At 54.9% G+C, this 11,170-nt stretch overlaps 1 protein-coding gene across 1 annotated transcript; it reads right to left on the reverse strand.

Moving 5' to 3' along the window:
- Window positions 1-3,802: 3,802 nt before the first annotated feature.
- On the reverse strand, window positions 3,803-8,444 carry LOC135292711 (zinc finger protein 239-like; the record flags this gene model as incomplete). Its single annotated transcript, XM_064406815.1, has 4 exons — window positions 8,373-8,444; window positions 4,866-4,995; window positions 4,317-4,713; window positions 3,803-4,232 (listed from the first exon to the last, which is right to left on the reverse strand). Coding segments are annotated over exons 1-4 (1,029 nt in total), but the record flags the coding sequence as incomplete, so codon positions are not given.
- Between the last annotated feature and the right edge of the window lie 2,726 nt (window positions 8,445-11,170).

The following is an 11,170-nucleotide window of genomic DNA, read 5'->3' on the forward strand; positions in this document are numbered from 1 at the left end:
GCTGGCACTGCGGAGGGGCCGCGGTTGTGGCCATGGGGCCGTGCCGGGACTGCGGCGGGGTCTCTCCCTGCCACTGGGCTCCGCCACTGGCTCAGGGTCTCTCCCCTTCCCGATCCCGATCCCATTCCTGTTCCCCATCCCGATCCCGCCGCTGTTTCCAGGGAATGGCTCTGATCTCAGCCCCGACCCCAAAGCCGGGGGGGCAAACATTGGGGTCAAACACCCCAAATCCTGGGGGTTCAAACACTGGGGGGGATCAAACACCCCCAAACGCAAACTCTGGGATCTCAGCCTGCCCTCCCCCCAGCCCGAACCCCAAATTTTAGGATCAAACCCTCCAAATCCCAGATCCTGGGGTGTCAAACACTCCCCAGTTCCCAAATGTTGGGGTTAAATCCCCCTGACCCCAAATCCTAGGGTTTGAAACATCCGGGGTCTCCAACTGCCCTGATCCTGAATCCTGGGGTCAGTCCCCCCAAATCCCAAACCCTGGAGTGTCAAACCGTCCCAAACTCCAAATTTTAGGATCAAACCTCCCCCAGTGCCCATCGTTTGGAGTTATGACGCCCCCAACTCCTACCTCCCCCAAACCCACTCCAGTCCCGAGGCACAGTGGGGTTTGTTTGGGGTTATTTGGGGTTTATTTGGGGCAGCTCCAGGTGCAATGTCTGCAGAGAGACCCTGGGTACAATGCTGGGAAGAAAAGGGGGGCTGGGGGGGAATTGGGGGATTCAGGATGGGGAAAGATTCTGGGTGGGTGTGAGAGTCTGTCCGAAACTTCCCTCATTTTTTGCCTCTCGATCGTCATGAAAGCCAAGACCACCGGGGAAAGGGAAAGATCCTGTTCTGAAAATCCAGGTCTGTCTGGTCCACCAAGCCAGATTATTGCCTACGGGTGTGTTTGCTCAACTCATGGAACACTGCACCCAAGAAGGGGCAGTGTGCTCTCCTTCGCCTGCATCACCTAGCAACGCTAGTGCTGGAATTTCTCCACCCTCCTGACTTGGCTGGACTTTCTCTCTGGAAGGACCTTCCCGGAGGTCACCACAAAAGGACCCTCCACTCACCGTACATCAACCACCGTGACAGATGGACTGAGATGGGAGAGGGCTCTCCCCTCAAGGACTGAGACGTGCGACCCCTACATGGAAAAGCTCCCCTCTTCTCCCCAAAAGGACTGAGACTGAAATCCCTACCGTAGGGTGAGGGAAGGTATACGTGGGGACCGGAGCAAGTTTTGCAAGCGACCACTGGACCGAGAACACAATGGTTCTTGCCTACGTCTGCTGCTGACGACACCTGCTGCTGATGGACTGCTGATGGACTCCTTGTACCCTTTATCAATAGACTATTTTGAAATGGGTCCCCTTCCCCCATTTCAAAAGGACTATAAAAAAGGTTAGAGCTGACTGATACCTTGGAGATCTCCCCTGACGTGAAGACGACAGGCTCTTTGTCGACCGGACTTCGAGGGACTTTGTCATCCGCACGTCTGGTAGCTATATACCTCCTTGCCCTCCCTCTCTTCTTTTTCTTTTCCTTATTCTTTCCCCTTTCTTCATTCCCCTTCTCTCTAACGCATCTTTGCTATGGCTACACAATAAAAGTATCTCTGTTTTGATTTCACTGCAAATGCCCTTGTCGTGTCAGTTTTTGCACCCTGAGATCAGTGAAAAAGAACCTTCACGAATCACGTCCTTAGGACGGATCGAGTCACCAGGGCCGGCCCGAGGGCCGAGCGGGGATCGAGAGCCCCAAAGCCGAGAGGCTCCTGGGGGTGCCCAGCTCCTGCCGCCCCTAGCCCAAAAGAGATGCTGGCCAATCAGAGCGCGCGGCGCTGGTGCCGATCCAGTTCCCGGGCGGGAGCTCGGCGCTTGGGCCCCGCCTGGCGATGTGCAGCCAATCAGCGCCAGGCGCGGCTGTGACTCATCGGTTGCCGGGCAGAGCCGCAGCGCCCAGCGCTCCCCGGCAGCGGAATTTGGGGAGGGGGGAGGTGACCCTGGGCATGGGGATGGGGCGTGCGGGGGCAGCCGGGGCCGCACTGGTGGCACTGGTGGTGCTGGCAGCGCCCCCGGCCGCGGGGGGAGCGGGGGGCGCGGGGAGAAGGGGGGCGGGGCCCCAAATTAAACCAAAGGGGGGTCGGGACCCCCAAACGGAGCAGGAGGGGCTGGAACCCCCAAACCCAAACACGGGGGAGGGGATTGGGGATGGGGGGATCGATGGGGAAGGGGCGGGAGAGCGGGGCAAAGAGGGGGATGGGAGCCCCAAACAGGATGAAGCCAACTTGATGTGGCCGCCTTTAGACGTGGATGGAGCCAAAGGCAGCCAAAGGCAGCCAATGCTTTTCCAGCCCGTCTGATCCCAGTGTGTGCAACCCCGGTGTGTGCAACCCCAGCGTGTGCAACCCCAGTGTGTGCAACCCCAGCCTGTGCAACCCCAGTGTGTGCAACCCCAGCGTGTGCAACCCCAGCCTGTGCAACCCCAGCGTGTGCAACCCCGGTGTGTGCAACCCCAGCGTGTGCAACCCCGGTGTGTGCAACCCTGGTGTGTGCAACCCGAGCCTGTGCAACCCCAGCGTGTGCAACCCCAGCTTGTGCAACCCCAGCCTGTGCAACCCCAGCCTGTGCCATCCCAATCCATAGGATCCCAGCCCATATTTTCTCCCAGTCCATATCTGACCCCAGTCTGTGTGGTCCTGCACACACACCCAGCATCTGGAATTCCATTTCCCAGCAAGGAAAACATTTTCCTGTCCTCGAACTTCCTTCCTATACTCTCAAGAAATGATAATAAAATAAGAAATAAATAAATTATAATTAAAATGAAATAAATTATAATAAAAATGAAATATAATATTTTTGACTCTTAGTTACAATACTCCAATAATGAGTCAACCTAAAACAACAGCTATTAGTATACCATTATCAAGAAATATAAATAAACAAATTATACACCAGGAAATACCTGTTGAAAGTTTTAACTCAATAACTAATATATTTTAGATAAAACTAACATACAATCTAACACACCTTAGTAAAACAATTTGTATTACAAACATACTAAACACAAAACCAAGCACCACTAGAATTTCTCCTACATTTTAACCAAACAATTAAACTTTAATAACACCCTTAAGTACTCTCAAATTATTTTTTTAAATTTAATTGTAGGTGAGTGCTTTGATTTGGATATTGGTTTTTGGATTGTTTGGGTTCGATTATTTAAAAAATGGGATTTTTATAGCAAATTAATCAGCTGAGAAGGCGGCACTCTGCAAACAGAACTGACTGAAAATGAATGGGACAGAAATCAGTAACTCTGAAAGTTTTATTTGCTGTCAAATACATCCCACACAGCCAGCCCCACACAATCCCCATCCCACCGCTCCCAATTGGGATCCCACTGCTGCCAATCCCCTTCCAACCCCATCTCACCCTGGTGGCTGTGGAATGGAGTGAGTTTGGCCTCGGATTGAGTTTTTCTGAGGAGGGAACAAGCAATTTGAGGAGGGATTGAGCCTTTATGGGTTAAAATTCAGTTGTTTTCAGTGGGATTTGAGTGGTTTTGAGGTGACAGATCCATCCCTTTTGGCTTTTGAAGGGCAAAGAGAGGAAGAACAGAAAAAAATTAAAGCCAAACCAAATGGAGAATCAGGCAGGTGTGTTCCCAACAGGGATCACAGGCAATGTGGGTCACCAGGGCTGTGCCCAGCGTGGCTCCTGCAGTGGGGGATGGAGCTGGAGCAGCGCACGAAGCTCTTCCCGCACTCGGGGCACTCGCAGGGCTTCCCTCACCGGTGCCTCCGTTGGTGTTTGGTCAAGTGAGAGCTCCTGGAGAAGCTCTTCCCACACTGGGGACACTCGTAGGGCCTCTCCCCAGTGTGGATGCGCCGGTGGGTGACGAGGTTGGAGTTGTGCCTGAATCCCTTCCCGCAGTCGGGGCAGCAGAAGGGCCTCTCCTCTGTGTGACTCTGATAGTGACGGAAAAGATGGAAGCGGGTCTGAAACTCCTTCCCACACTTGGAACACTCGTAGGGCCTCTCCCCAGTGTGGATCTTTTGGTGCATTATCAGGTGGGGACGCTGGCTGAAGCTCTTCCCACACTCCCCACACTCGTAGGGCCGTTCCCCAGTGTGGGTCCTCTGGTGCTGGATCAGGTGGGAGCTCTGCCTGAAGCTCTTCCCACATTCCTCACACTCGTGGGGCCGTTCCCCAGTGTGGATGCGCCGGTGCCTGACAAGATTGCAGTTGTGCCTGAAGCCCTGCCCACAGTCGGGGCAGCGGAAGGGCCTCTCCTCTGTGTGCGTGCGCTGGTGCACGAGGAGATCTGAGCTGGTCTGAAACCTCTTCCTGCACTGATCACACTCGTAGGGCCGTTCCCCAGTGTGGGTTCTCTGGTGGATGATCAGGCCGGATCTCCACCTGAAGCTCTTCCCACACTCCTCGCACTTGTGGGGCTTCTCTCCATCAGGAACCTGCTCATGGACCACCAGCTCCGAGCTCTGGCTCCTTCTCCGGCCGCCTTCCCGGCCCAGGCTGGCTCTTTCCCCCTCAGATCCCCGCCATCTGCGTTTGCAGCCCCTCCTCGTGCGGCATCTCCGGGGCTTTTCCTCCCCGTTGGCTTCCTGCGCCGTGGAGCCGCTCAAAACGGCCTCTGCCACAAGCTTGTGACGCAGGGATTTGTCCTCCCTGCTCTCCATGCTCAGCTCCTGCTCTGGGGGAGGAAGGACAAGGACAGGATGGCATTTGCCTCCATGCCACAGGCAAGGGCAAGGAGATGCCCCCAGGCTGTCCTGCAGCCGGGGCCGTGCTGGGCTGGGCGATGGAGCAGGAGAGAGGGGAAAGGGGCACTGACTTCCTCCTCACCTGCCTCAGTGTTCAGGGACATCTTCCACTTCCTCACAGCCTCACAAGAACTGGCAATGGGAAATCCTGATTTGGGAAAAACAAGGGATGAGGACGATGAGTTTGAAGGTCTTTCTGCCCAAGTCCATCTCTACAAGTCACTGGCCATCTGGGCTCCAGAAAAACCTCCCAAACACCAAGATTCAGCCTTGAAAAAGCCTCCCAGGAATTCCCCGTACCTGGACCCGCCCCTCTGGTGTTCAGGGTTGCCCCTGTCCCAGCTGCTGGGGTCACGCTTGCATTGGGGGTCCCCCTTCTCCTCCTTGCCCGCCCTCCCCAGCCTGCTGGCAGTCCCAGCAATCCCAAAAGCTGCCCCCTCTTCGCTCCCCATTCAGGGATGCCGGGGCTTTTTGGGCTCCCTTTTGGGCTCCCTTCTCCCCTCATTCTCTGCTCTGGGCTGCAGGGGCTCCAAGGAGTCCCCCCTGCCCCTCTCCAGCCTCTGCAGGCTCCCGCCCATGGCGGCGCTCCCCCCTCTCTGGGCTCCCCACTTTGGGCTCCTGGGGGACACAGGGCTCTGCTCCTCCAGGCTGCCTCTGCCGCCAGCCGCCACCGCCACCCCCCGATGTCCCCCCGAGGGGCCTTTTCCGCTCAGCCTCGCACTTCTTCATTCTCCAAACATCCCCCCAAATAACCCAACCCAGGCACCGGCCAGAATATTTGGGCTGAGCTCCACCTCCCTGGGCACCTCCAGAGTTCCCGTGTGCCTGGCCCTGGGACGACCTGGAACACCTTGGAACCCCATTCCAGCCTTTCCCTGCCCCCAGGCCCATCCTTCTGCAAAAACCAGAGATCCCTGAACTCCCCCTTCTGGAATATCCAGGGTGTCCCTATCCCATGTCCCACCTTTTTTGGGAAACCCTGGACCCCTCTTTACTGGGCTCCAGGCCCCCTGGAACTCCGTTCTATCTCTCCCCGTCCCTGCCCGCCATTTCCGTGACCCTGAGCCTCCCCTGCACCCCCATTCCTGACACCCCAGACCCCCTTTTACCCCATTGTCCAGCACTGAGACCCCCCTGCACCCCCTAATCCAGTGCCAACTCAACCTTTCCCTGGCCCCCGCCTCTCCCAGCACCCAGCCCCACCCTTTTCCCTGACCTGGGATCCCTGGGCCCCCATTCCTGCATTTTCCAGCCCCCAGACCCTCCTTTTTTCACTCCCAGGACATCCCGGCACCCCCTTTCCTGGGCACAGGATTCCCTGCACACCCCATCCCAGCTCTCCCAGGCCCTGCACCCCCTTTCCTTGACTCTGAGCCCCTGAACCTCCTTCCCAGCTCGGCCAGCCCTTCAAGTCCCCCTTTCCTTGGCCTCTTGACCCCCCTGGATCCCCAGTCTCTCACGTTCAGCCCCCCAGCTCCCCGATCTCGCTGTCCCCCCAGTTCTGCACTCCCTGCAGTACCTGGCAGTGGCGCTGTCGCAGCCCGGCCCTGTCGCCGCGTCCTCTCAGTGCCCGTTCGGGCCCTGCCCGCCCAGCCCGACACGCTCGACTGCGGGGGACACTCCCCTGTGCCCGGGCTACAGGAGAGCGGCCGGGGCTGCCAGCCCTAAACCACAGGAGCAGCTGGCAGACGCTGCTGCAGGAAGAAAGGGCCCACTCTGGGCAGGGGAAAGCCAAGGTTTATTTCAGGGCTCAGGCCAGCTCTGACCCTCAGGGCAACCTGCTGCACACAGCACACACTCAGCCCCGGCACCAGCTTGGAAAGGGGGGCGCAAACAAGGCAAAGATACATCCAACAACCAATGGGGGAAACGGGGCTGTGCAAACCAGGCAGATGGACATGAAGGAGCACAAATGAGGAAGCACCTTAAGGGAGGGCCCTGACCTCTGCCCAATCACTCCACGCCCCTGGGGGAAGATTCTGGAAAGAGGGGAAGGGAGGCCGAGGGATTGACAGGGGCCCAGGGAGGAGACTGGGGAATGGCTCTGCAGCCACAGGGAGGATTGACTTGGGGAGGAGGGCAGGCACTTGGGGCAAAGCATTGTCAGGAAAGAAGCGGGGCTACATCAGGGAAACCATTGCAAACTGAGAACAAGGAGAATAAACCACAATACAACACGGCCCGGGTTCCCCCAGTCCTTGATTGTGGGGGACGTGGATGGGACCCCTGCGAGCGCTGGGGCAGCGAGCGGGGCCGGATGGAGCCGCAGAGAGCGGGGATGGTGGGGGGAGCTGAGCTGGGATATTGGGATAGCCAGGGCTGGGACATTGGGATAGCCAGGGCTGGGATATTGGGATAGCCAGGGCTGGGATATTGGGATAGCCAGAGCTGGGATATTGGGATAGCCAGGGCTGGGATATTGGGATAGCCAGGGCTGGGATACTGGGATAGCCAGGGCTGGGATACTGGGATAGCCAGGGCTGGGATATTGGGATAGCCAGCCCCGGCTCAAGGACAGGAACCGGCCCGTGGCTGACAGTGCCCTGGAGACGGGGCCGGTACAATCAGAGCGGGGGGGACTGGGGGGAGCCAGGGGCTGGGCTGGGATCTGTGGGAATGGAGGACTCTGAGGGGCTGGGATGGGATCTCTACGGCTACGAGGGGTGGGATTTCATCTCCTTCCAGCTGGGACCCGGGAGCTTTGCAGTGTCCGACGGTGCCACCTGGATCACCCGGAGGTGCTGGGAATGCAAAGGGATCATGGTGGAGCAGATGAAGCATTCCCTGAGACACAGATATGGGGAAGAGCTCCCAAAATCCATCAGACATGGTCGGGAGGCTCTGGAGCACAAAGGAGAGGAGGGGAGTTCCTGTGGAAATGTGGGATTCAGGAATAAGGGCCTTGGGTATGCAGAAATTGCCATGGAATTTCCATGGCCGGATCTCTCTCATCCCAGCCAGGTGAGAATTCCATGCATGGATCTCCCACTAACCCATCGCCCTGGGAATTCCATGGGGAAATTATTTGAATTGATGACCAATGCAATGCCAGCAGTGCAATTGTGAAATACAAAGCTGTGTTTCTGTCAGGTTCATAGAGGCAACGTCTCTATTTGTGATTGTGATACGTGTGGAAACTGACCATGGGACAGTCATAAAGACGAATTTTAATAAATAACTGAGGAGGTAAAACATGGAAGAAGGCCTTTGAACCAATCCTTTGTTCGCAATTACCCTTTGTAAGTCTTGAGTTGATTTAGGATCATTTGAATTAAAGCTTTAAGGATGTTGCTGTTTGACAGGAACTTTCTGCTTGTAGCTAAGCCTTAAAGAGTTTTGCAATAATAACCTCTTGAAGTATAATTTTAGAATATTGCTTGTAGTAAGGATCTTTGAAACGATAGGTTTAGAATATATAAAAAGGAAACATACTTATCTTGATACATTAAAAAAAACAGTGAAAAGCCGGTTAAGAAAGGAAGATGAACATCTACTCAAGGATTGATAGTGTCGACCAAGGGAAGCTGGACATCACTGTTATGGGATTTGCAATTAAAAGGTGGACCCACGTCTGGAATCGGGACCTCACCAGCTGGGAGACTTCTTTCTTCTTTCGGAAGCCGGACGCCACCATCTGGGGATACTCCTTTCTGGGATACATCCTGAGAAAAACTAAATCATAATAGTGTATAGAATTGTGATGTAAAAATTTGGAATAGAAACTGCTGAGAAAGCTTATGAGTACCTCTATCAATGCCTGTAAGCCTCAACTCTGGGTGTTGTCATGGTTTGGCCCGGAAATGTGTTTCTGGAAAGGTCTAAGTCGGGCCAATCAGTGGCCAAATTCAAAATTGGCATGTGATGTGGCCATTGAGGATCTGGATACGCCTCTGAGAACACACGGGGGTTAAAAGCAGGAGATTCCCAGAGAACTTCCTCTTTGGGAATCCGGCGTTGGTGAGTAGAGTCTGACCTCTCCCCTGGCCAGCTGCGCCTGGGTGGGGGAGGCCATGACAGGGAGGAGGCCGGGAGCCCCACAAGGTGCAGAGGTGGAGGAGAACATACAGGGGTTGATGAGACTTGAGATGTCTGGGCAGCCCCCCCGGAGAGAGGGACAGAGATTGTGCTGGCAGCCCAGCCGGCCAGAAGCGGGGGATGCGGCGAGAGAGGTGCCTGGCAGCTGTGGAAGTCCTGGACAGGCAGAAGTGAAGATTTTAACCCCTTTGTAGACTAATAGAAACCTTACAAATACTGAATCCTCTTGAATCAGGATGAGGTGAGAGAGAGATGAGAGATGAAATGGGCAAGCGTGAGGAAAGCTGGAAGAGGAGAGAAGAATCCTGAGTGGAAGAGATGATGGAGTGGCCTTGGGCTGGACTCTTTCTTGTATAGCCATGGACAGACCCGTGGTTTTTCCCTGTGACCCAGAGACTGTATTTAGGGGGAGGCAACACCAGGGAGTCAAGAGTGAAGCAGCGGCGTGAACAGAGACAGCTGAAGGGGGTGTGAGATGCCCTCTGTCTCCACGGAGAGGAAGATCTCTTTTCACGAGGCCCCTCGGCCCCAGGGGGTGAAATATGGGGGGGACTGGTGTCCCAGAGTTGAGAGACTGCTGCTTCTGGAAGTGGGTGGAGCATCTTTAAACGGGGAGCCCTAAAGGCAGTCCTGGCCCGTGTCCAGTGGTGAGAGCACTGGACATGGGGGGAGAAGTCACGAGGGCCGATGTTCTCTGGGTGGGGCCATGGGTGACGCGGAAGCACAGGAGGTTTTAATTGTGCTTCCGGGGGGAGGCCCATGAGGCAAGGGGGGACTCCTCTCTCCCTGATGGATTTGAGGGTTGATAATTTGAGGGGTGGTGAATCTGTGGAGAAAAGGGAGGGGGAGGAGGAAGGTGTTTGGAAGGTTTTCATTCTTAGCTTGGTATGTGTTCCTTTCTAGATTTGTAATAAATAAAGTGTTGTGTTTTTCCCTCCATCCCCGAATGGGAGCCTGCTTTGTTCTGTTCCCGGGTCACATCTCACAGCAACCATTTAGGAAATATACCCTTCATGGGGGCCCTGGCATTGTGCCAGGGTCAAACCATGACAGCCACCAACTGCAGCTTTCCACACTGTGGGTGCAGCACAACACTTGCAGCAAAGCAGGACAAATATTTGAAGAATTTGGCAGCTTGTTCTTTTCTTTTCCTTGTGGGCTGGGCAGTTGTGCCATTGGTAACATTTTTATTGTTACTGTTCTACCCTAAGAAAATATGACAGGCTACCAGGAACTCTTAGGGAGTGCAAGCCTGACTGAATGCAAAGAAAGAATCTCCAGAGCCTGCAGCCAGAAGTGGAGGGCTGTGTGATAATCATTCCAACACTCCCAAGGACATCTTGAAAGTGATCTAGAAGATGAAAATGGGCTGACAGAAGGAGTTTGTTTCTGTGTTCAGTTCAGATTCTTCTACATCTGAAATCAATTCTACAGTCTCCATCTAAATCAAGAGTACAATCAGTTCATGAAAAGCCCCAGAACAAAGAGTAACTCTCAAGAGATGACTGAAAGAATCTGAAAAGGAAAAATGCAGGAGGAAATGCATTTCTCAGCACTGCACTATTTGCCTGCCTGAAACCCTCCTCCATTTCCTCTGCATGCCTGGATCTGTTGGTGTCAGTTCTGTATTCGGTGGTGCCTCCAGCCCTGAATGCCCTCATCTACAGCCTGAGGAACCAGGAGCTCAAGGCTGCAGTGAGGAGACTGATGACTGGACATCTTAGGAAGCATTAAACTGCTGGGCAATTTCTGCAAATCACTTGTAACAAAATCAATCTTTGATAGTTCTGTTGGTTTGGTTCTTTGATTTCCCTGTCTTTTTTTTTTTTTTTTAATATTCTTCCTAAAGCTAGATCATTGTTTCTGCTATTTCTGACTTTTTTTCTCTCCACATTCAGTGGCAGCAGACTGTGACAATGAGGAGCTGTGCTGTCAGTGGCTTTAGACGAATTTAGAATTTCCCAGCAGAGTTTTCTGCAGAGATGCCCTTTTGTTGCCTTCTCTGGAGCTGCAGCAGCAATGTCGATGTGCAGAGCTGGGGCAGATTAGTGCTGGCACAGCAGCTGTGCCCAGCAGCAGCAGCAGCACTTGGTGTTGCCAGTGCTGCTGCCGTGGCCCTGCCCCGCTGCCCTGGTGGCCCTGGTGTTGCTGCAGGGCCTGAGTGCTCTCGGGGCCGGGCACAGTCCTGGGGGTGGCAGTGCCGGGGCTGCAGCAGGGACAGGCCATGGGCACTGCTGGGGCAGCGCTGACGCCTCAGGCCAGGCCCTGGGGGCTCCAGGCTCCTTGCCCAGGCTCTCTCAAGAACACGGCCAGGCCAATGCTCAGCACAGAAAAGCCCCAGGGTGAGCAGCC

This window comes from Passer domesticus, unplaced genomic scaffold (genome assembly GCF_036417665.1).
Source record: "Passer domesticus isolate bPasDom1 unplaced genomic scaffold, bPasDom1.hap1 HAP1_SCAFFOLD_44, whole genome shotgun sequence".
In the NCBI taxonomy this organism is placed as follows: Eukaryota; Metazoa; Chordata; class Aves; order Passeriformes; family Passeridae; genus Passer; species Passer domesticus.